Source organism: Mustela lutreola, chromosome 1, assembly GCF_030435805.1.
Source record: "Mustela lutreola isolate mMusLut2 chromosome 1, mMusLut2.pri, whole genome shotgun sequence".
Lineage (NCBI taxonomy): Eukaryota > Metazoa > Chordata > Mammalia > Carnivora > Mustelidae > Mustela > Mustela lutreola.
In genome coordinates this window covers 285,272,332-285,292,631 of record NC_081290.1, presented here as the reverse complement: position 1 = coordinate 285,292,631, position 20,300 = coordinate 285,272,332, and the positions used below count along the sequence as shown (strand labels likewise).

General features: G+C 54.8%; 1 protein-coding gene across 5 annotated transcripts in view; it reads left to right on the top strand.

The window, feature by feature from the left end:
• Positions 1 to 19,366, top strand: part of CHKA (choline kinase alpha) — a 54,436-nt gene extending 35,070 nt beyond the window's left edge. For 3 of the 5 annotated variants that reach the window (XM_059149680.1, XM_059149674.1, XM_059149698.1), the window contains 9 exons: positions 2,659 to 2,772; positions 5,433 to 5,566; positions 5,817 to 5,921; positions 6,431 to 6,489; positions 8,107 to 8,194; positions 8,594 to 8,702; positions 11,678 to 11,784; positions 13,107 to 13,188; positions 13,823 to 14,925. In XM_059149680.1, coding sequence (XP_059005663.1) covers positions 2,659 to 2,772; positions 5,433 to 5,566; positions 5,817 to 5,921; positions 6,431 to 6,489; positions 8,107 to 8,194; positions 8,594 to 8,702; positions 11,678 to 11,784; positions 13,107 to 13,188; positions 13,823 to 13,984 — 960 coding nt within the window. In that variant the 3' untranslated portion in view covers positions 13,985 to 14,925. Of the gene's footprint in view, positions 1 to 2,658; positions 2,773 to 5,432; positions 5,567 to 5,816; positions 5,922 to 6,430; positions 6,490 to 8,106; positions 8,195 to 8,593; positions 8,703 to 11,677; positions 11,785 to 13,106; positions 13,189 to 13,822; positions 14,926 to 18,178 lie in introns of those variants that run through there. The other 2 variants (XM_059149683.1, XM_059149690.1) reach the window with 1 other exon arrangement.
• The last annotated feature ends 934 nt before the right edge of the window (positions 19,367 to 20,300 follow it).

The window sequence follows — 20,300 nt, the reverse complement described above, 5'->3', positions numbered from 1 at the left end:
TGCGGGCCCCACCCTGTTCTCTACCGGGCGCTCCTTTGCTGTGCTCGCTCGCACGGAGCGGGCAGGAAGCTGTGTGCAGACCCGGCAGTTACAAAAAGGCTTCCTGTAGCTGACGCACTCGTCCCGAGATCACCTGCTCTCCTTCGTCCCGAGATTACCTGCTCTCCTTCCGAACCCACGCACTGGGCGTGCCTCTTGACCCACCGTCTTTCTTAAGCTTTTTCCTTCGTTTCTCCCTCCACGTTCTTCCCTCCGCGCGCAGCTCCTCCTCCTCCGCACTGGGAATAGATACCGAACTGCGGTATTACATGTGAACAAAGAGATCCCTTGTTTGCTGTGTTCAGAGCAATGCCGAAGAGAATTGCAAACTTTCCAAGTCTCGGTCCAGCTTCTCGCCACCATCCCGGCGACAGGCTGACTTGGCTCTGGGCAGTGTGTGTCCAGTCCAGTGACAGCACGGCCTGTAAAGTCTGTTCCCGGTGGCCTTTGTCTCGAGCAGACGTGGCGCCCAGCACGCTAAGCCTCCTGAAGGAGCGCAGTGGGGCTTCACCTCTGTGAAGTTCGCAACTTCAAACTCGAGGGCTGGTTTAGTATGTGTTCTATACGGTGCCCGCCCTGACGCCGTTGGGCTCAGTCACTATACCCGGAGGGAAGCTGAAAAACACAATTTTAACTCTCATGAAACCTGCATACCTAGACAGGAGAAATCCTGATGGGACTCTGAGATCCTGCAGCCGGTGGGAGGGGGTCCGGCTGGCTGAGGGCAGCGCAGGGCGCCCAGCGGCAGCCTGCCTGCTGCCGCCCACTGGAGCCACCGGGTCCTGCCGTGCCAGGCCCGCCTTCACCACAGCACGTCACTCCGTGCGGGTTCCAAGTGAAGAGTTGGAGAAACACCTTGCAGAGCTGTGCGCACTCTCCTGCAGGCGTCTCTGGTGTCGGACATGGGGTCAGCAGTGACCTTACCTCCTCCGGGGGATTCCCCTCTCAAACCTGCCCATAGCTTTGTGGACCCGACAGATGAGTGCTGTGTTGATATTGTCTGTGTCTTAGTCTCCTTGGGCAGCTATAACAGACTCCTCGGGGCTGCCAGCAGCAGAGCCTTGTTTCTTACCAGGCTGGAGGCTGGAGGTCAGGGTGCTGGCACAGTTGGGTTCTGGGCCTGTGGGTGCTGCCTTCTCCCTGTGTCCTCACGTGGTGGAGAGACAGAGGGAGGGACAGCAGACTCTGGGACGCTTCACACTGATCGCGTGGACGCACTACACTCATGACCTCATCTGCACCATCACATTGGGTTGGGTTAGCGTGAATCTGGGGAAGACACAGTTTTTAGCTCGTAGCAGGCCTAGCTACAAAACTGCAAATGAGTTTTGAATAAACAATAAAAATCAGGCCTCACCAGGTGGTCAGACCATAGTTGTGGGTGACACAAGACGGTGGCCAAACTATAATTTTGGGAGGTTACCAGACTGGCAAATCTGTTTGCTCCCCGAAATGTGAAAATGACCAAATTACTTTTTCCTCTAGTGTGGTTCCACGTCCTTTGGAAAAATAATTTCTCTGTTTTCTTTTCTATAACTTAGTGTCCTGTCGTTGCTGAGTAGGTCCTGTTGGTGTGTGTGTAGGTTGTTTTGTTTTTTGTTTTGTTTTGTTTTTTAGATTTTAAGAGAGCACAAGCAGGGGAAGCAGCAAGAGGGAGAGGGAGAAGCAGGCTCCCCGCTGAGCAGGGAGCCCGATGTGGGGCTCGATCCTAGGACCCTGGGATCATGACCTGAGCTGAAGGCAGATGCCTAACGACTGAGCCACGCAGGTGCCCCCACGTGTGTGTTTCTATAACTTGAGTTTAAGAGCTGTTTCACTGTGGGCAGTGTTCCTGCGGGATCCTAGTCCCCAGGGTGCATTGCCTGACAAGGTGTGAGTAAGGATCACCTGAAAGCATTTTCTAGCCATGCTTGTCGGCCCCTCCTCAGACACAGTGGCTTAGAGGCTCATTTGCTGTTTAATGGCAAAGAACTAAAGAGTGAATTTAAACTGAGACCAAAAGATAGTTTTTGAAGACAGGATCATTCTAGATCCCACATGGATTATTAGGACCGAAGGTAGCATATGAGCATCATTGGGTTTTGGCAAGAGACAAACGTTCCGAAGGCTGGGGAGCAGAGCAGAGCACAGGCCCCGTGAATGTGCCATGCCCCGGTGCTCTTTGGACCCCAAAACAGGCCCAGATTCATCAGTCGTCCTGAAGGGTTGGTTTGAGGCCAGAAGGCCCCTGTGGCTGGTGCACTCCTGCTCCATGCTCTGGGCCGGAAAGCAGGCCAGCCCCCGACCAGAGTGGGTGGCATTGTGGTGGCCTTTGGGAAGATGCCATGGGTGGTACTTGAGAAATTTTTAAATAAATACAAGCAAGAAAATGCCAATAGATACTGTTCTATATTTGGAGTCAGTGACTCCGCTAAACTTGAATTTTCACGCTCATCAGTATAGTGGGACGGTTGCGAGTGCAGAACCCCCGGATTACAAGACATCGACCTCGGTTTCTTCGTACTTACAATGTGGGGGCAGGGCTGCTGGGGGTCAGGTAGCCTGCTCGCGTGGGAGCACTTGTGAGCCTGCTCGTAGTCAGCCCTCAGTAAACTTCCGGTGTATTGCTGTCTGTTTCAGGGGGCCGAGGCCATGGTCCTGGAGAGCGTCATGTTTGCCATTCTCGCAGAGAGGTCGCTTGGGCCCAAGCTCTACGGCATCTTCCCCCAAGGCCGCCTGGAGCAGTTCATCCCGGTAAGGGGGGTTCTCAGCTGGTCAGTTGACAGGTGCCACAGACAAAAGACGGATTCGTGGTCTTGGTCCTGTGGGAGTCTGAGATGTTGTGGGCTGACATAGTAAGTGGGCCTCAGCATTATGAAAGTGTCTCAGAAATAAAGAAAAAATAGATTTCTATTGAATTTACATTAGAACCTCTGTCTTTCCTGCAGAGTGTTCATCCAAATGAAAATAGATATGAAACCTAACGTTCCCTATTGTCCCCTAAAGCTGCTTGCCCTGAACCTTTCCCCTTTCCCCTTGTTCCTCTCAATTTTTGGACCGCCTTTAGAACTCCCTGCTGAGCCCCAGGGCCCTGGCCACACCTGGGTCTTTGCCCGGTGGGGCCGCCACACTACTCTCTGCCTTGTCTCCCAGCTCAGTCCCTCTGCTTGAGTCTCCCCAGCTCCCAGGTGCCTGTCAGCTTCCTCTGACATTTCAGGGCCCAGCTCAAATCTAAGTCGGGACGGTGTGCCTTCTCTTGCTGTCCTGGGGCATTTCTAATACTGCTGTAATATCTTCAGCTGTGAGAGCGCCTCAAGGACTGGGGTCACAAATGGGCTCACACCCTGCGTTGCGTGGCCACCTGTGTGTGCAGGGTTGCCTGGTACAGTCGGGGTTAAACACAGGACACCTGGCTGAAGGGATGCTCGACTTGCCAGGATTCAACCTGTGTTCATCAGGAGACTGGAGGAAGGGGTCCTAATTGTCTAATCCACTGCCCAGGGGTAGTAGCCTTTTTGGGACCTGGGTCCCGGGAAGGGTGCCCCCTGCTGGCTGGTGGCAGCACTGTCTATGCACCTGCCAGCCGGAAGCTGTGTGGAAATCCGCAAGGAGACCCTCGCAACAGACCTTCCCTCCCGCCCTGGCACCTGGCTCGCCACCTGGCAGTTTTTTCATTTATAACTGTCCCAGTGAAGACCAAAGCCTCCGACTGGCATGAGGATTAAATGGGATAATAAAGTATCTGAAAGTATGCAAAATCGGAAATATTTTCTGTGGGTAGAAGTGGCAACGTCTTAAGGACACAACATTGAGTGAGAAAAACCAGGTCGTGGAAGACTACACATAGGATAGCACTTGAGTAAAGCCCACTGAAAGCAAACTAAACACTGTTTAAAATATAATGTGTGGTAAGCTTTCTCTCTTTAGGGCAGGTGAAGGACCAGTGAGTACCACCCAGAATGATCGGACTGTCCTGTCCTGATTCAGGGTCTGTGGGTTGTAGCATCTGTGGGATTGATACTGTGCTAGCTCTGAAATTCTAGCCTCTTCTGTGTATGATGTTTTGTATAGTGAAGATTTTTTGAAGTTCTGTTGAAGTACTAGGTTGAACCACATGAAACTACCAGTCATCAACTATGGCCCGAGAAATGGTGATTTCCTTTGGCTCAGCCTGCTGGCGTGTGTTATTTCCAGGTTTACTCCTGAACACTGCACGGGGTGGGATGCGTTCCACCGCTTCTGGTCCCCACAGCCATTTTCCAGAGGGTATGGAGAGTAGTGACCTCCAAGGACCCTGGTCAGTGTCCTGTCACTGGGAAGGGAGCTTGGAACTCTGAAATACGTTCATCTTCGAGCACGGTTGGCCTTAGACTTTCCATGATGCCAAACGAAGTACTGGCATTATTAAAAGCCATGTGAAAGCTGAGTGAGCTGTCCCTAGAGCCGCGTCCCCTGTCCTTGGAGGTTTCCCGAGTGGAGGAGGCTGCGGCTGAGCCCGCTGCTGCCAGTCAGCTCTGAGCTCTCCTCACTGGGCTCCCACCATTCGTCGAGACCTCCCTGGCTGGGGGCTGGCCCAGGGCCCTTGCCCGCCTTGTCTGCTCTAGGTCAGAGCAGCCCTGCCAGGGACTCCATGTTGTGCTGCTCATTTTATACAAGTCCGAAGGTCAGATGCAGAGGCCTGAGTAGCGGGACTTTGGCCACGTGACTGTGAAGTGAGGATTACAGCCAGAATTGCAGCTGGGTTCTCTCCAACCTGGAGACGCCGCCCCCTCACCCCTGCGGCTGTGGCGCCTCTTTGGGCTTCTGCAGGGGGGCAGTGCGTGTGGGAAAGACAGATCTTGGCTGATGGTGATTTCCTCGGGGGGAGCTGGGGCGCTCGTGGCTTCGTTCAGCCGGGCGCCCTGAGAGCCTGCTCCAGGCCGCGCGGGGTGCTGCAGCCACCGTGGAGGAGGGGGCACGGCCCACCCTGAGCTCCTGGCCGTGCTCCAGAGGAGGACCTGTGCTGAGCACCACCTCTCGGTTGTGCGGGGTCAGCCTGGGGTGTCTGCGCCACTGAAGGAGTTGGACACGGGCTCATGCAGCTGCCATGAGACCCGGAGCCTTCCATGGGGTGCAGGGCGAGCCCTGGTGAGGGGGGAGAGGGGCGAGGGGAGGAGGTGGAGTCCGCCAAAATGCTTACATGTGAGAAGGACCCTCTCACGGTTCAAGGGTTCAAAACAGAATTAGCTTGTGGAGGCATTGAGAAACGCTGTGGCAGTCACTGGGTCGCAGTCCGAGGGTGCGTCGTTGGGGAGGCCCGTGCGCCGTCCAGACAGCGGCGCGACCGGCTGCTGGGTCTTAGTTGGGGGGGGACATTTGCACCCCTCCAGGCTCCCCAGAGAAGTGCTGTTTTCTGACTCCCTTGTTCCTTCCAGAGCCGGCGATTAGACACTGAAGAATTAAGTGTGCCAGATATTTCTGCAGAAATAGCCGAGAAAATGGCCACGTTTCATGGTATGAAAATGCCATTCAATAAGGAACCAAAATGGCTTTTTGGAACAATGGAAAAGTAAGTGGTCAAACCGCTTGGCTCTAACTCAGTTTTCGGTTAGCGGCTGCCGGAGGTGCCAGAGTGAGTACGGGTTCACCCCGGCGGCCCTCTGGTCCCTGAGTGGGCAGCTGGGCAGGAGATGAGCTTTCTGGAAAGCCTGCAGCCCCGGGCTCTGTCCCGCTGCTGCAGCGGGGTTGGACTTGGCGGGAGCCCCGCCGGTGAGCCACCGAGAGCCGGGCCATGATTTTTGTTCTCCTTCCCCTGCCAGGTACCTGAACCAGGTGCTGAGGATTACGTTCTCGGGGGAGCCCAGGCGGAGGCAGCTGCACCGCCTCCTGCGCTACAACCTGCCCCTGGAGCTGGAGCACCTGAGGTGAGGCCCGGTCACGGCCACGGCCACGGCCGAGCCCTGGGGTGGGTCAGGGGAGCCGTGGGGCCGGGGGTAGGGGCGCTGCGCGGTCTCTCTGAGCGCCCGACGGCATCTCTCCCCTCCCTCCTGGGTGTGCACGGCGCTGGTGACATGGAGACTAAGATGGTCTTTGAGGCGCTTGTGTCTTATCAGGAGAGACAGAGACGAGCAAATGTGTCCCATAGCGTCCATTTGTGATCAGAGGTGTGATTAAAGCGCAGGCTCAGCCCACCGAGCAGGAGGGTCATGCTCTGGCTGGGGAGGGCCCGTGGGGCGGGAAGAGCTGGTTGTGCACGGTGGGGGGCTGCTGTGGTGCCCCGGGCTGAGCTGCGGCCAGGGGATGGTAGCGCTCTCAGAGCTCACGGTGACAGTGCCGCGGGGAGGCCGCACCAGGGAGGCTGCACGGTGGTGCCGAGCGCCAGTCCAGTCCCGGGCGCGGCGGCGTCTGACCCGAGCTGTGATTCCCTCTCCAGGTCGCTACTCGAGTCCACCCCTTCTCCAGTTGTGTTCTGTCATAACGACTGTCAGGAAGGTAAGAACTGCTGCCTGTTCCGTGAGGCCGGGTGTGTGTGTGTCCTTGGAAAGTGGCCTCCAGCGTGTGTGGCAAATGCCAGGTGTCCGTGCGGAGGGGCACACGTGCGTGAAATAATGGGACAGCCGCGTGGTGGGGTGTTGTAGAACTAAGAAAAAGGAGGTCAAGTTTTTATGCTGACCAACAGAAAAATCACCAGGATATATGAAGAGAAAAAAAGCAAGTTTTAGAAAAATACATGGGTGTTCTCCCATTTTTGTAAAAAACATATACAGAGAAGAGAAAATGAGAACATTCACTAAACTGGGAGCTTGGCCAAAGAACTGAAGCCTCCTGAGTCACATGTGTTCAGTATGTGACTCTGGTGCACACGTGACTTTGATCGTCAGAGAACGCGGTAAGAGGCGACTGCCCCGCTCAGTGCTGGGGGCCTTGCGCTGGCTGCACCTCCTCGCAGGTGCCTGAGGCCACCTGCTCTCCTGGGACCAGGTCACTCCCGTGACTTTGGGTTTCTGTGCCTTCCCTAAGGTACGAGGCCGGGTGCCTCTCCGTGTGACGTCAGACGGAGGCCCCACCTAGCTGGGCTCGCTCCCGCCGGGCTGCGGGCCGGCTTTGGGGAGGCTCTGCCTTGCTCTCGCTGTGCTCTCCGTCGCGGCTGGCTCACGTTCCCCTTCGGCCCTTTGCCGGGCTCAGCAGTTTGTTTTTAATTTTGATGACAGTCCCTGTTAAAGACTAGTCATCACTCAGACAGTGCGATAGGTTAGCTTATTGATTAGCAGATCGTTGTTGACCAAGTCGAGCGGGGCGTAAATGTGCGTTAGCCGATGATAGCCAGCTGCGCAGACGTCACCAGAGGGGTCTGAGGGAGGTCTGCTGGCCAGTGAGAGGCTAGATTGGGGGGGCTTGTACATTTACTTTGTTCCGCTGCTCTGGGTGTCTCCTGTTAATGGCCCCTGGACACAGAAGCTGTGTGTGGAAAAGCCTAGAAAGAGCGCCCCCTGCAGAAACCCGGAAAGGGCACAGCCAAAACACTAGCAAAACCTGGCTCACCAGTGCCTACACGCTAGCCGGTAGTGACAGATGCAGGACACTGCGGCAAGTGGGGGGGGGGGGGTCTGGCCACCCCCTCACTGGGGGTCCAGAATTGAGCCTTATTGGGAATATGGTGGCAGGAACTGCTGCCTGTGGCCTCCTCCTCGGAGAACCAAGTGAGGCAAAGCAGCGGGACGCAGCTTCCTCGCTGCTGGGGCTTGGGTGGGCGGGAACCCCAGCATGCCCCAAGCATTTTCCTTCGTGCCCCTGTGTGGAAAGTCGGGGGGTGCTGCCCCAACAAGCCGAGGACGGCCGTCCTTGCTCCTGGGCGAGCGCAGGGCCACGTTGACGTCGGGCTGCTGTGAACAGGGGCCCTTGTGTCTGCGTGACCCTGAGCCTTCTGCTGAGGGCCTGGCCTTGGGAGGCGGAGCTGCTCCCGGCGCTCCACAGCCTGCACCCCCTCACTGTGTGGCCAGGGTTCCCTGACAGGATCACAACCACGCTTGGCCTTTCTGCTCAAGGACTTGCGCCTTCCACTGCCCACACACCCGCAGTAACCGGCATGTCATCCAACCCCTTTTGCAGGTAATATCTTAATGCTGGAGGGCAGAGAGAATTCCGAAAAGCAGAGGCTGATGCTCATCGACTTCGAGTACAGCAGTTACAATTACAGGTGTGCGGCCGCCCCGGGAGGAGGTTGGCAGCCAGGCCCCTGGCCCCGGGAGTTGCGCACTGTCCTGGCAGCCTGCGGCGGGGCAGGAAGCGGCCTGGGCCTGTTCTGGGCGGGTGGGGGGCAGGTGGCGGTGACTGATCAGAATGCAGAATCTGGTGTTTGTCGGCTTCAGAGATCAGAGGACTGACCTTCTGCAGCCTCTGCCGGCGCTGGTTCTGTGACTACCCCGGCCTCTCCCTGTCCCTGAGGCAAGTGGGGGGGGGGGTCTGGGGGGTCCTCAGGAAGGACCGCTTGCTGCTGGGGAGGGTGCTCACGACTCGGCCTTTTCCCTTCTCAGCCCAGGGAGCCTGGTGGCTGGCAGTTTGCCCCTCTCTGCAGCTGCTCTTGCGTCTTTTTCAGGGGATTCGACATCGGGAATCATTTCTGTGAATGGATGTACGACTATAACTACGAAAAGTACCCGTTCTTCAGAGCGAACATCCTGAAGTACCCCACCCAGAAACAACAGGTGGGGGACGGCGGAGTGCGGGCTGGCGCTAGCTGAACTGCAGGAGTCCGTTTTCTGCAGTTAGCATTGGTTGCATCTTTGTTTTTGTTTTTTTTAAAAGATTTTATTTATTTGTCAGAGAGCGCGTGCGAGCACAGGCAGACAGAGCGGCAGGCAGAGGCAGAGGGAGAAGCAGGCTCCCCACCGAGCAGGGAGCCCTGGGATCATGACCCGAGCCTAAGGCAGACACTTAGTGACTGAGCCACCCAGGTGCCCCTCATGGCACCCCTTTTTAAATTTAAGAATGGTTATGCAAACCCTGTGGCTCTAAAATGTTACTCTGTGTCAGGACACAAACTTGACATTTTTATCCCTGGGCCAGAGAGAACATGTGTTCATTCTGTTGGCGAGCACAGTCTGTAGCTCTCCTGGTTTTTTCTAAAAAGCCCGGCCTCTGATCTGCCTCCTGGCCTCCTTGGTGGGGATCTCAGTGCTTCCGGTGTTTCCTGTGTGTGTTTCACTCTGTGCAGACAGAAGTGGTCTTTTGGGCACTGGGACTTAGTAGCTGCTGTGCTGTTACAGTTCCCTTTCCTGTCCTGAGTATGGGGGGCAGGGTCTGTGTGAAGAATCACCCCATGGGGGGCACACCTCAGTGTCCCAGGGTCCTGGGATCGAGCCCCATGTCGGACTCCCTGCTCAGCGGGGGGGTCTGCTTCTCCCTCTCCCTCTGCTTCTCCTCACCCTGCTTGTTCTCTCTCTGAAATATATAAAGTCTTTAAAAAAAAGAAAAAGAAAGAAATCACCCTGTGGGAAGGTCCTCCTTGGGAGCCCCTACTCCATTCCTCAGCCCGCCGTTGGAGCCGTGGGTTGAGAGTGAGTGGGCAGCGATGTGGAGGCAAGCTGGGCTGGGGAGAGGGTATCCCGAGCCTGCGCAGGGCAGCCGCCCACCCCCTTTGCAATGGCAGCTATAGGACAGCCCCTCCTGTGGAGCCCCTGCCAGCTCGGCCGTGTTTCCGAGAGGTCAGAGAGGCATGGGGACAAGGTTGTGATGGGTTGCTGCTGACTTCACTCGGGAGAGGTCTCTTGAGCACAGGCCTGTGCCAGGCACAGTGATCCTGTCTTCAGTAGGTCGCCCTCCTCCCGCCGCACTCTGGGGCCGACTGTGACCGGCTTGGGTATGTCCTGAGCCTCCAGGTCACGCATGGGGGGAGGAGGAGACCAGCAGCAGTCTTTGTAAAAGCCTTTGTGAACGCTGGGCAGCCCCAGAGGTGCCACTCTCCAGCCAGGAGTGGGGGGCGGTTCTGCCGGTGAGAAGGCAGGTTCCGCGGCGATGGGCGGCAGAGCCGTGTCGGCGCCCGCGTCCCACAGCCACCGAAATCCAGTTTCATTTTGGTGTTCTGAGGAGCTTTACAAGTCACGGAGAGCTGCTGCTCTTCATTTCCTACCCTTTCTGCGCCCAGTAGGTAATCTCCTGCTTTTCTCTCTTTAGTCTACTAAAGAGAAGTTGTAAAATGTTAAAGCTTTGTCTTGGAATTCCTAAAATAAAGCATCCAAATGAGGTGTGTCATTTCAGAAAGCTCTGCTGGGCCCCGTTAGTCTCTTGCTTGGGAGTTTTTGATCCACGCACATACATGAAACAGGCTTTAGTGGCCATTTAAAAAAATTACTATTTATATCTGGTTTTTTATCTGAAAATTATGCTGGTCGAATAACATGAGTTTGGTGTCCCTTTGTAATTTTCTGGACCAAACTTAGATGAGATGATATTCTTTGAAAATTTGGTAGACTTTGTAAGAAAGCATGGGCCTGTTCGTCAGTAGCTCTCAAAGCAGGGCTCTTGAAGTGCGGCCTAGAATTTGCGGTGAGGGAAGGCCACCAGTTACTGTTTCTTAGGGTATCGACCTTTTCAGATTTTCTATCTTCATTGGCCAATTTGAGCATTCAGTATCTCCCAGAAATTAACCCAGCTAGTGTGGTTCAGGCATGAGTTTTAAAAATGATGCTTGTATTTGAACCCAGATCTGCCAGTGTTCAGTGTCCCCTGCTGACGCCGTGTGCTTCCGTTTCCTCGTGTGCGGAAACAAACGTTCAGGACGGTGGCTGCTACCTAGACTTGAAGAGGCCTGGGCTGTCCCCTTGCCTGGGCCGGGGTTACTCCTTCCAGAACACCTGGCAAGGACAGTGCTCAGACTGGAACACTGCTTTCTGGTGGGAGGGGGTGCCGATGGTGAGAGCCGCCAAGGAGAGGGCAGATGGGCGAGGTGGTGGGGAGGCGGTGCTGGCGTTCCGAGTAGGCGATCAGTTAATGGCGGTTTTCTGGGTAGAGTGCCTACCTGCTGTTTCCTTCTTTATAAAAGAAAGTGAGTAGTGATTTGCTCTGTTTTGGTGCGGTTAGTTAGGTATAGTGTGAGGTCTGAAGAATGGGGGTGGGGGTCTCCTAAATCCGGATTCATGGGCCAGCTGTGCGTGGGACCTGGTAGCACCTCTTCTCCAAACCAGAGTTAGACCTTCCCAGTTTATGGACACACACGTGTCACCCCGGCATCTCGGAAGTGGAAGGCCCCTCAGCGTGGTCTCGTCGGCTCCTGCTCTGCCGGCGCATCTGCCGGGGACCTCGGGCTCCGAGGGAGTGGCTGTGCACCATGCCAGCCTGTCCATGGAGATGCATGATACAGGCTTACCCTGCTTAGCGACAGGCCGTGTGACACAGTTGTGGAGTCGATTCCACCTGGGTGATTTTGTCCAGAAGTAGTCGTGGTTTCCTCTGCTTATCTTGCTGACAGTGCGGCGAGTCTAGTAGGGCTCTGCCAGGGAGCTGGAGATCGCTGCCCCCCAACAAGCAAGCTTCTGGGCTCCCACCAGGCACCGAGGTCCTCTGGGCTCCACCGGCCGTGTGGGGTCCGCTGGTGCGTTGTGCTTCCTGACACGACTTCTGACAGCTGCTGACACCGTCTGTCTCACCATCACTGACTCTAATGTGATTTTTTTTTTTAAAGCTTCATTTTATTTCCAATTACTTGGCTGCATTCCATAATGAATTTGAAAACCTCAGTAATGAAGAAAAGTCCATTATAGAAGAAGAAATGTTGCTTGAAGTCAATAGGTAATTTTTTTTTTTTTTTTTTTTTTTTGTTAATTTACAGAATAGCTGTGTGTTTACAGACAATAGTCGGGGTGCCGGCCTGCAGTCATGAGTATTTTAGGAGCTTCTTTATACCCGTACATTTCTGGGACTCATACTCTGTCAAAAACTGCTCATCTGGCACCTCCCCAGATGTCCTCACGCAGCAGGTGCGGCAAGCGGGGTCAGGGTACAGCGTCGGGCACGTGGGTGGCACACCGCGCTCTGAGCCACACGCTGCAGGACCGTACAAGGCGGTGCCGCCCCCAGCCTGGGCCTTCTTGTCGCTTGGTGCTTGTCAGGTGGTGGGTGCCGTCCAGAAATGTGTTTCTTTTAAAAACGAATTACAAATTCTGAGTGTTGGTTTTGAGTCTTGCTTTTAAACTGTTTTGTCAGTAGATCTCAAAGCAGGGCTGAGAAACTTCTAGATTTTGTGAGAGTCTTTGATAAAAATGTTTAGGTGCCTTTGGCCCCCCCTTGTCCTGTCCAGCCCACTTGCCACAGATCACCTCTTCCTGAAGTGTCCACAACCCCGTTGCCGGGCATGTGGCCACCCTCGCTGTCCCGGGGCTCCCCCTGCTGCCTAGATCTTCCTTCTCTAGTTCCAGCACGGATGGAAATAGAAAAATGGAGGAGAGCCCGACAGAAGGGGTAGCCCAAGACACATGTAGGGGACCGGGGACCACAAGAGAAACAGTTGGGTTTGAGGAGAATACTGAAGCATTCAGGGAATCCCACAGGCACGTCGTAAGGAGAGCTTGGGTTCGCGGCTATGGGGGCCATGGCACGGCATAGAGATGGGGACCGCCAGGCTCTCCCCTCTGCTCTGTTTCACTGCTATGCAAGGGCAGGGGTGAGGGCAAGGTGGCATCCTACCTCTTGGAAAAGCCAGCGAGTCACCAGAGGCCTGCACGTTCCTCCTCTCACTGCACGACGCCTGCAGAGTTGCTGATGCCCTGTGCTCACACCCGAAGCAGAGTTGCTTTCCCACCATAGCGCACGCGCCGCCTACATGGCTTCCTGGCCTCCCGTGTGAGTCCTGGGACTGTAGCCGAGTGCCAGGGACGGTTGCTGGGCATGTCCACACTGCAAGTCCACCTGTCCCCAGCCAGAGGAGGGAGAGGCCAGCTGTGGTGCCCCCAGCCTGTTCTCCATCCCCAGGGACTAGAATCCTGTTGAGTGGGCCAGGGCTGAACTAGGTTTGTGCCCCAGTGAGTTGCGGGGCCGCTAGCAGGAAATCCCATCCCTGGGCCTATGGCCGGTGCCACACATCTCACGTGCGTGTCCCGCTTTTGTCATTATAGGTTTGCCCTCGCGTCCCATTTCTTCTGGGGACTTTGGTCCATCGTGCAGGCCAAGATTTCATCCATTGAATTTGGATACTTGGTATGTTCTGGGGTAGTTTTCTCTTCTATTCCCAGAAACAAAATCATTCTCCATGTTTGTGAGCGCTGGCGGGAGAACGCGTGGTCTTCTTCACAGAGGGCTGCCCGTGTCGCCGCATAGCAAACCCACCTCAGCTCCGCGTGTGCTGTTGGAGGTGGCCTCACTCGCAGGGCAGCGGGCCCACCTCCCCTGCTTCAGAGAGCTGCTGTGTGGCCTTGTGGCTCCGATGGGGGATGTAGAAATCAGACCCTAGCACGTAGCCCTTGACTTCAGTCCCTCCTGACGCAAGGGGCTGCAGGTGGGGGAGCGCCCTGACACGTTCTGTGGCTCCGCTCCTCGGCCTGCAGCACCCTGCTTCGAGCCGGCGGCCGGTGCTGACCGGCGGAGCCGTCCTGTTTGCTGCAGGCCGATGTGACAAGACAGGCTGTCATCTTCTTCCAGCCTTGGAAACTGTCCTTGACGTAGACAGTTTTAGCCACGAGTCCAGCCTTCTGCTGCCCCATTAAGGAGTGCTGGTGGCGTGTCCTGGGGTGGGGGCACCGGTCTGGGGTGAGCACCCGGCTTTAGGAAGGTGGGGGGGATGACGAGCCCATTTCACCCTCCAGTCCTGTGTCAGGCTGATTTCTGCTTCCAGGTGGACGGTTTGGTAACGCCCAGATGCTGTTCGGCCAAAGAAGGGGGAATAAGGAATTTTAAAGCAGATGTAGAGCCGTGGTTAAATGATGCTGTTGAGACAAAATACAGGGGTGCCTGGGCGGCTCAGTGGTTAAGCCTCTGCCTTCGGCTCAGGTCATGATCCCAGGGTCCTGGGATCAAGTTCCACATGGGGCTCTCTGCTCAGCGGGGAGTCTGCTTCCTCCTCTCTCTCTGCCTGCCTCTCTGCCTACTTGTGATCTGTCAAATAAATAAATAAAATCTTTTTTAAAATATTGTCAAAGAAGGCAAAGTACTCATCAAAAATATTACCAAAGCAAGGAATAATTTCATAATAATAAAGGGATCAGTGAATCCAGAAGATACTAAAAAAATAACCTAAAGGTGTACATACCTGTCTTGCCTCAAAAGACCTAAAGCAAAACCTGAGAAAACTGAGCAGAGAGAGAGGCAGACCCGCAGAGCAGAGGGGCGGAGCGGTGGTGGGGGCGGAGGAGGGGCTGCACGCTAGCCCAGCCTGATGCTGTCAGGCGCCCAGCGGCTGGGTGTAGGTCCCTGCCCATGAATATGGACATTCATCAAGATAGACCGTGGGGCATTGGGAAACAGGTCTCAAGTTGAAAAGAACTGAAGCACAGAGGATATTCTCTGACCTCGTGGGAATTAGGAAAGCAACAACAAAATCTCGAAAATTCCTAATTATTTGGAAATTAAGTAGCACACCTACATAAACCCTGGATCAAAGAAGAAATGAAATAGACAATTAGAAGCTATTTTGAAAAAATTATAATGAAAACACAATATATCAGAATTTGTGGGATACGGTTAAAGCAGGTTTCAGAAATTTGCAGCTTTGAAGGTTATACATTTGTATTAGATAAGGAAGTTCCCAAATCAGTGACTGAAGCTTTTGCCTTAAGCTAGAAAGAGAAAAAACAACCTAAGGCTGAAGTTAGTAGAAGCAGATACAGGAAGGGTGCCTCGCTGGCTCAGTTGGTGGAACATGTGACTCTTGATCTCAGGGTTGTGAGTTCAAGCCCCACATGAGGAGTGGAGCCTGCTTTTAAAAAAAGCAAAGAAAGAACTAATTAAAGCTAAAAGCAGAAATCCTTGAAATAGAAAATGCATGGGGAAAAAAGGGAGAGAATCGGTGAAACCAAAAGTTGGTTCTTCAAAAAGGTCAATACAATTTATAAACTTTGGCTACACTGAGCAACCAAGAAAGAGAAGACACACGTGGCCGGGCTCAGTACAAGGAGGAGACCTCGCTCTGGATGCTATGGACAGTAAAAGGGTACGAGAATATTATGAATAATTTTATGCCAACGGATTTGACAGCATGCATGAAATGTGCATATTTCTTGGAAGATACAAGTGACAAAAACTAACCTAACACATGGTCATGTGGTTAATGAATAAATTGAATTCAGACTCCAAAAGCCTCCCTGAAGAATGAACTGCTGGTCCTGGTGAATATCGTCAAACAATTAAGGAGGAAATCATACTGGTTCTGCACAGAGTTTTAGAAACTAAAGACTCATTCGATGAAGCATTGCCCTGATGCTGAGAGGGGTCAAAGACATTTCAAGAAAATGGCATATCAGTGCCCTTCATGAACAGGACAGAAAAAGCATTATCAAAATATTAGCAGGTATTAAAGGTGACATTGACAGGAAGGTAATGTGATCAAGCGGCATTTATCTCCCGAAGACAGGGTTTAGCCCTTAATTTGACACTTTAAAAACCAGTTAGTATAATTCAGCGTATTAACAGAATGAAGGAGAAAAACCATATTATCTTCTCAGTGAATGCAGGAAAAGCACTTGACAAAATCCAATACCCATTCACCACCACCCCCCCCAAAAGAAATAAGCCTCCGTAAGTAGGAATGCAAGGGTCCTTCCTAGGCACAGGGCGCGTACGAACCTACCTACAGCTGGAATCGGGAGAGCAGGGCAGGCGCGCCCCTCCCTTGACCCGTGCACCCCCCCCACCGCCACACCCCCGGGCCCCAGAGCACCTAACCAGCATAGTAAGGCCAGGAAAAGAGATGAAATGCAAAAATACAGGAAAGGAGGAAGAAAAACTGCCTTTATATTGTAGATGACATGATCAAGTACATGAGAAAGTAGGAAAGAGTCCATAGAAATGCCATTTAAGCTGTGGAGTGAGTTTATGGGGGTCGCAGGTTACAAGGGCAGTGCTCGATGATGACCAGCTTTGTTCTACGTTTGAGAAACAGTCACAAATGAAATGTCATTGTGTGTTCAATGGTATAAGAACATGAAATACTTAGGGATGAGATTTTTAATACACGTGCCTGATCTTCACACTGAGAAGTGTAAGACAATAGCTATAAGAACCTCAATAAATGGACAGCAAGACCACATTTATGGCTTCAGAAGACTCCGTATTAAGAGTCTGTTCTCCCAAAACTGATTTTCACAGTCTCCATGATCCCACAGGCTTTTTGGCAGAAACTGGTAAGTTCTAAAATACACGTGACTGATTGTGCCCGATTTCAAGATGTATCGAGACAGTGAGGTACTGGTGTAAAGACAGACATCTGATGCCTCCAAAACACACTAACACATACAGTCAACTGCTGCGTCACAGAAGGGGCACGGTAATTCATTGGGGAAGAGGTTTGATTTTCAAAACTGATGCGGGAACAGCTAAACAGCCACCTGGGAAAAGTAATGAACCTTGATCTTCTGCCATACACACAAATGAACTTGAAACGGTAACAGACCTAAGTGTAAAAGCATCTGGAAAGCAAAGAAGAAAAGCTTTGTGACCACGATGAAGATTTCTTGGGTTACGTGAAGCACTGACCATAAATGAAAAATGATCCGGTAAGTTGGGCTTAATCAAAATGAAAAAGTTGTGCTTTTTGAATGACACCGTTAAGAAAATAAAAAGGCAAGCACAGAATTGGAGAAAACGTTGCCAGTCTCTAACAAGGACTTGTATCTAGAATACATAAAGAGCTCACAACTTAGCAGGAAACCAGACACGCTACTGGATAAACAGGCAGAAGATTCGGACACGTCACAGAAGATAAAAGAATGGCCAGTGAACGTCTCTCGGTCTGACTAATGTCATTGGTCATACACAAAATGCAAATTAAATCCCCAGTGAGCTACGCTGCACACCTATGATGACGGCTCAAACTGAGGACCCCGATGGTACCTAGTGTGGGCGAGGACCCAAGCCGCGGGCACTCGCGTGCATTGCTCAGGGGGAGGTAGAAGGTCTGACCCGCCTGGAAGACGGCCTGACCGTACATGTGGCGGGCAGCCCAGCAGCCGCCTGCTTCGGTACTGACCCGAAAGAAGCGAAAGCCTGTTCCTACACCGCGAGCGGCACTCGGGTGCACAGAGCAGCTTTCTGTTCAGTTGCCCCTACCTGGAAAGTGCCTGCCTGCCGGTCAGGAGAAGGGGTATTTGCGCTGTGATGAGCCGTCAGACAAGTCCTCCGCGGGAAATGGGAGTGAACCCTGGGCCCTCACAGCAGCGTGGAGGAATCTGGGAAATGGACCGAATGAAACAAGCCAGACACGGAGGGGCCCACGCCTGGTGAGTCCATTCATGGGAAAGCTGTCTGCGGCGATCGGGGATGGAAGCCGGGTCAGAGGCTGCCTGACGCCACGCGCCGGGGCCCGCGGAAGCCGAGCGTGCTGGGGGGCCTCCGGAACGATGCCGGAGCTGAGCTCCGTGGACGCATTTGTGAAAAACGCCCGGCTCTGCGAAGGGGATCGTTACACCCCGATGCAGAGTTCGCGGCAGTGATGCTGTAACCTTCCTGGCAGTCCTTTCCGTCCCCAGTGGGCGGCTTCAGAGGCTGCGCTGTCCGCTGTGAGGGATGGGGGCGGGCAGACCGGGAGATGCCCAGGGGCTGGACGATTCTTGTGCAGACAGGACTCAGGACCAGTGTTTCTGCCATCCCTCTCGGGCCCTGTGCCGTAATCCTGAGGGTGACCCCAGAACCTTGGGGTACCTTCTTTCTCGCACCTCCGCTCTGTACTAGCTGGCTCAGCCCCGGGGACCTGCTGCTTTGAGAGAGGAGCCTGCATTGGTGTCTGTGCCCACAGCCTTCAGTGTAAACAAGAGGGTGATGCTGGGCAGCGCCAGCCGTGTAGACAGAAGGCCCGCCCTGGTTGCCACACTGGGATGGCCGGGTGCCTGAACTAGGTGTGTGGGCTCCTGATGGCCTGCGGCAGCCGGAGCCACTCTGTTCTGTGCCCTTAGTGGTGGCGGGCACACGGGCCTGGGTGGGACCTGGGCGACCTTGGGTGGGAGTCCTTGGTGAGGCTGCTCTTCGTTGTGTCTCCTAGGACTATGCCCAAGCAAGGTTCGATGCCTATTTCGACCAGAAGAGGAAGCTCGGGGTGTGAGCGTGGAGGCGCCATCCACTTCATCCCTGGACTGCGTGGTTGCGGCCGAGCCAGCGGGGCCCTCCGCGCTCCGACGGCTGTCGCCGCGGCAAGCTTGGATGGCTCGCTGCCGGACGCAGATGTGTATGATACGAAAGACTGTATTAAAATTGAGTAACATTTATATCCTATCTTGTTCACGATTTCACTAGGACCCTGCAGTGAGGTCGGGAGGCAGGAACATAGTACGTAGTGCAATACCTCCGAGTCCTCCGAGTCTAGAGAAGGCAGTTCTGTCGGGGCCCAGAGCTCGCGGCCGGCGGCGGCAGACAGCACGAGCAGTGTTTCTGTGGGTGCTTTTTTTGGTTAATGTCAGTTTTTCAAGGGTTTGAATTCACGTGCTGGGGCACGCTGTGACCAGGCCCTCGGTAGGTGACTACGTGTGTAGACGCCGCCAGCTCCCGAGGGCGGCGAGCGAGCCGGGACAGACTGTGACATTGCTTTGCGGCCTGGCCGACCGCGAGTCCCCGGAAGCTGCTCCCTCACCCTTCTGGTCCCCACGGCGGACGCTGGAGGCCGCAGACCCCGTCCGGGGGCCGGGCCGTTGGCTCCGTCCGATGAATGTAGCTCCTTGGGGCTGTTGTACACACTTTGTCCCGCAGCCTCTGCCCCGCCCTCCTCAACCGAATGTGCTTTACTAACCCCAGTCTCGGGCCAGCGGGACCTATAGCCACGGAGGCCTGGCCGCTGGCCGAGGGGCGGTGCAGGCACCCGCGGACACACTCGCCTCCCGCCTGCCCTCCCCCCAAAAAGCAGCCTGTGCCCTGCTCTCCGTGGCCTTTCCTCTTCCGCCTCTGCTCAGCCCCGGCTTGCAGACTCTCTGCCAGGGCTGGTGCACCCGGCGGGGAGAGGGCGGCCTGGCCTGGGCTCTTGGTCGGCTCCCCCGGCCCTCCCTGCTCCCCTGTCCCTGACGGGGTCCTCCTGATGGGGACGAGCAGCTGTATGGGAAGGTGGGGGTTCCCTGGAGCTGTGAAACCTCATATATTTAATGTCCTTGGGGATCAATGTTTCTACTCTGAGCTCTTACTCAAATTGCCATTTCTGCTACCAGAGACTGTAGCTTACAACCAATAAAACTGTATGAACCCCATCCTCCGTGTCCTCCTTGGGTGGGTCCCAAGCCCAGGCGGGGCTCCTGTTAGCTGGCCATGCCAGTGGAGGGCTCGGGGCCGGTCCTCCCAACTCTCCGCCCTCCCTCCCACAAAGACCTCTGGAAGGACGTAGAAGAAACTGGGAGCTGTGGGATTTGCTGGTAGAAACTGGGCGGCTGGTATGGTCAAGGCAGGAGGGAGATTTTCCCTTCCAGACATTTAAAAGTTTAGCCAGGTGAATGCGTTTTGGTGTCCAAGCAATGAAACTGAGCAGTAAATGACAACTCCCTCCCGTGTGAGGACGAGGCTCCCCCCAGCTCCTCCCTGCGGCATCCCGAGGCCCTGAGCTGGGCGGCCCTGGCTCTGGGGGTGGGCTCCCCCCAGCAGCTGGCCAGATGAGAGCCACTGTGATGGTGATGCCCCGCTGGCCCTGCCCGGGCAGCTCTGGCCTCAAAGCAGCCTTTGTTCCTGAGGCCTCCTGCTGGAAAAGCCATTGCGGCTCTAACCCCAGGGCAGAAGGCCTCTGGGAAGCACAGGCTCCACCTCCCAGCCGGTGGTGGGACCCAGGCCAGAAAGACATGCACGATGCCCCACTCCAGCCCCCTGGCTGAAGGAGCAGGACTGGTCACCCAGGGCTTCCCCGAAGGGGCGGCAGGACCCAGAGTCCAGCTCAGCCGCTCTCCTTACATTCCGAGTCCTGGACAGTGGGGCTGCCTGCACAGCCTCGGCCCTTTTCTGCAGGACGGGGTGTGTGTTTCTCTCCACTGCTGGGTCAGGCTCTGGAGTCTCCAGCTGCTCCCTGCCTCCCTGGGGTGGGGCTGGCCCTTCATGCCCAGAGTATCCCGAACATTCTCTTACAGTCAATTTGCACTTCCCCAGGGATGGGGAGCTCACCCGCTCTGGCTCAGCCTGGGAAGACACTCATCCCGAAC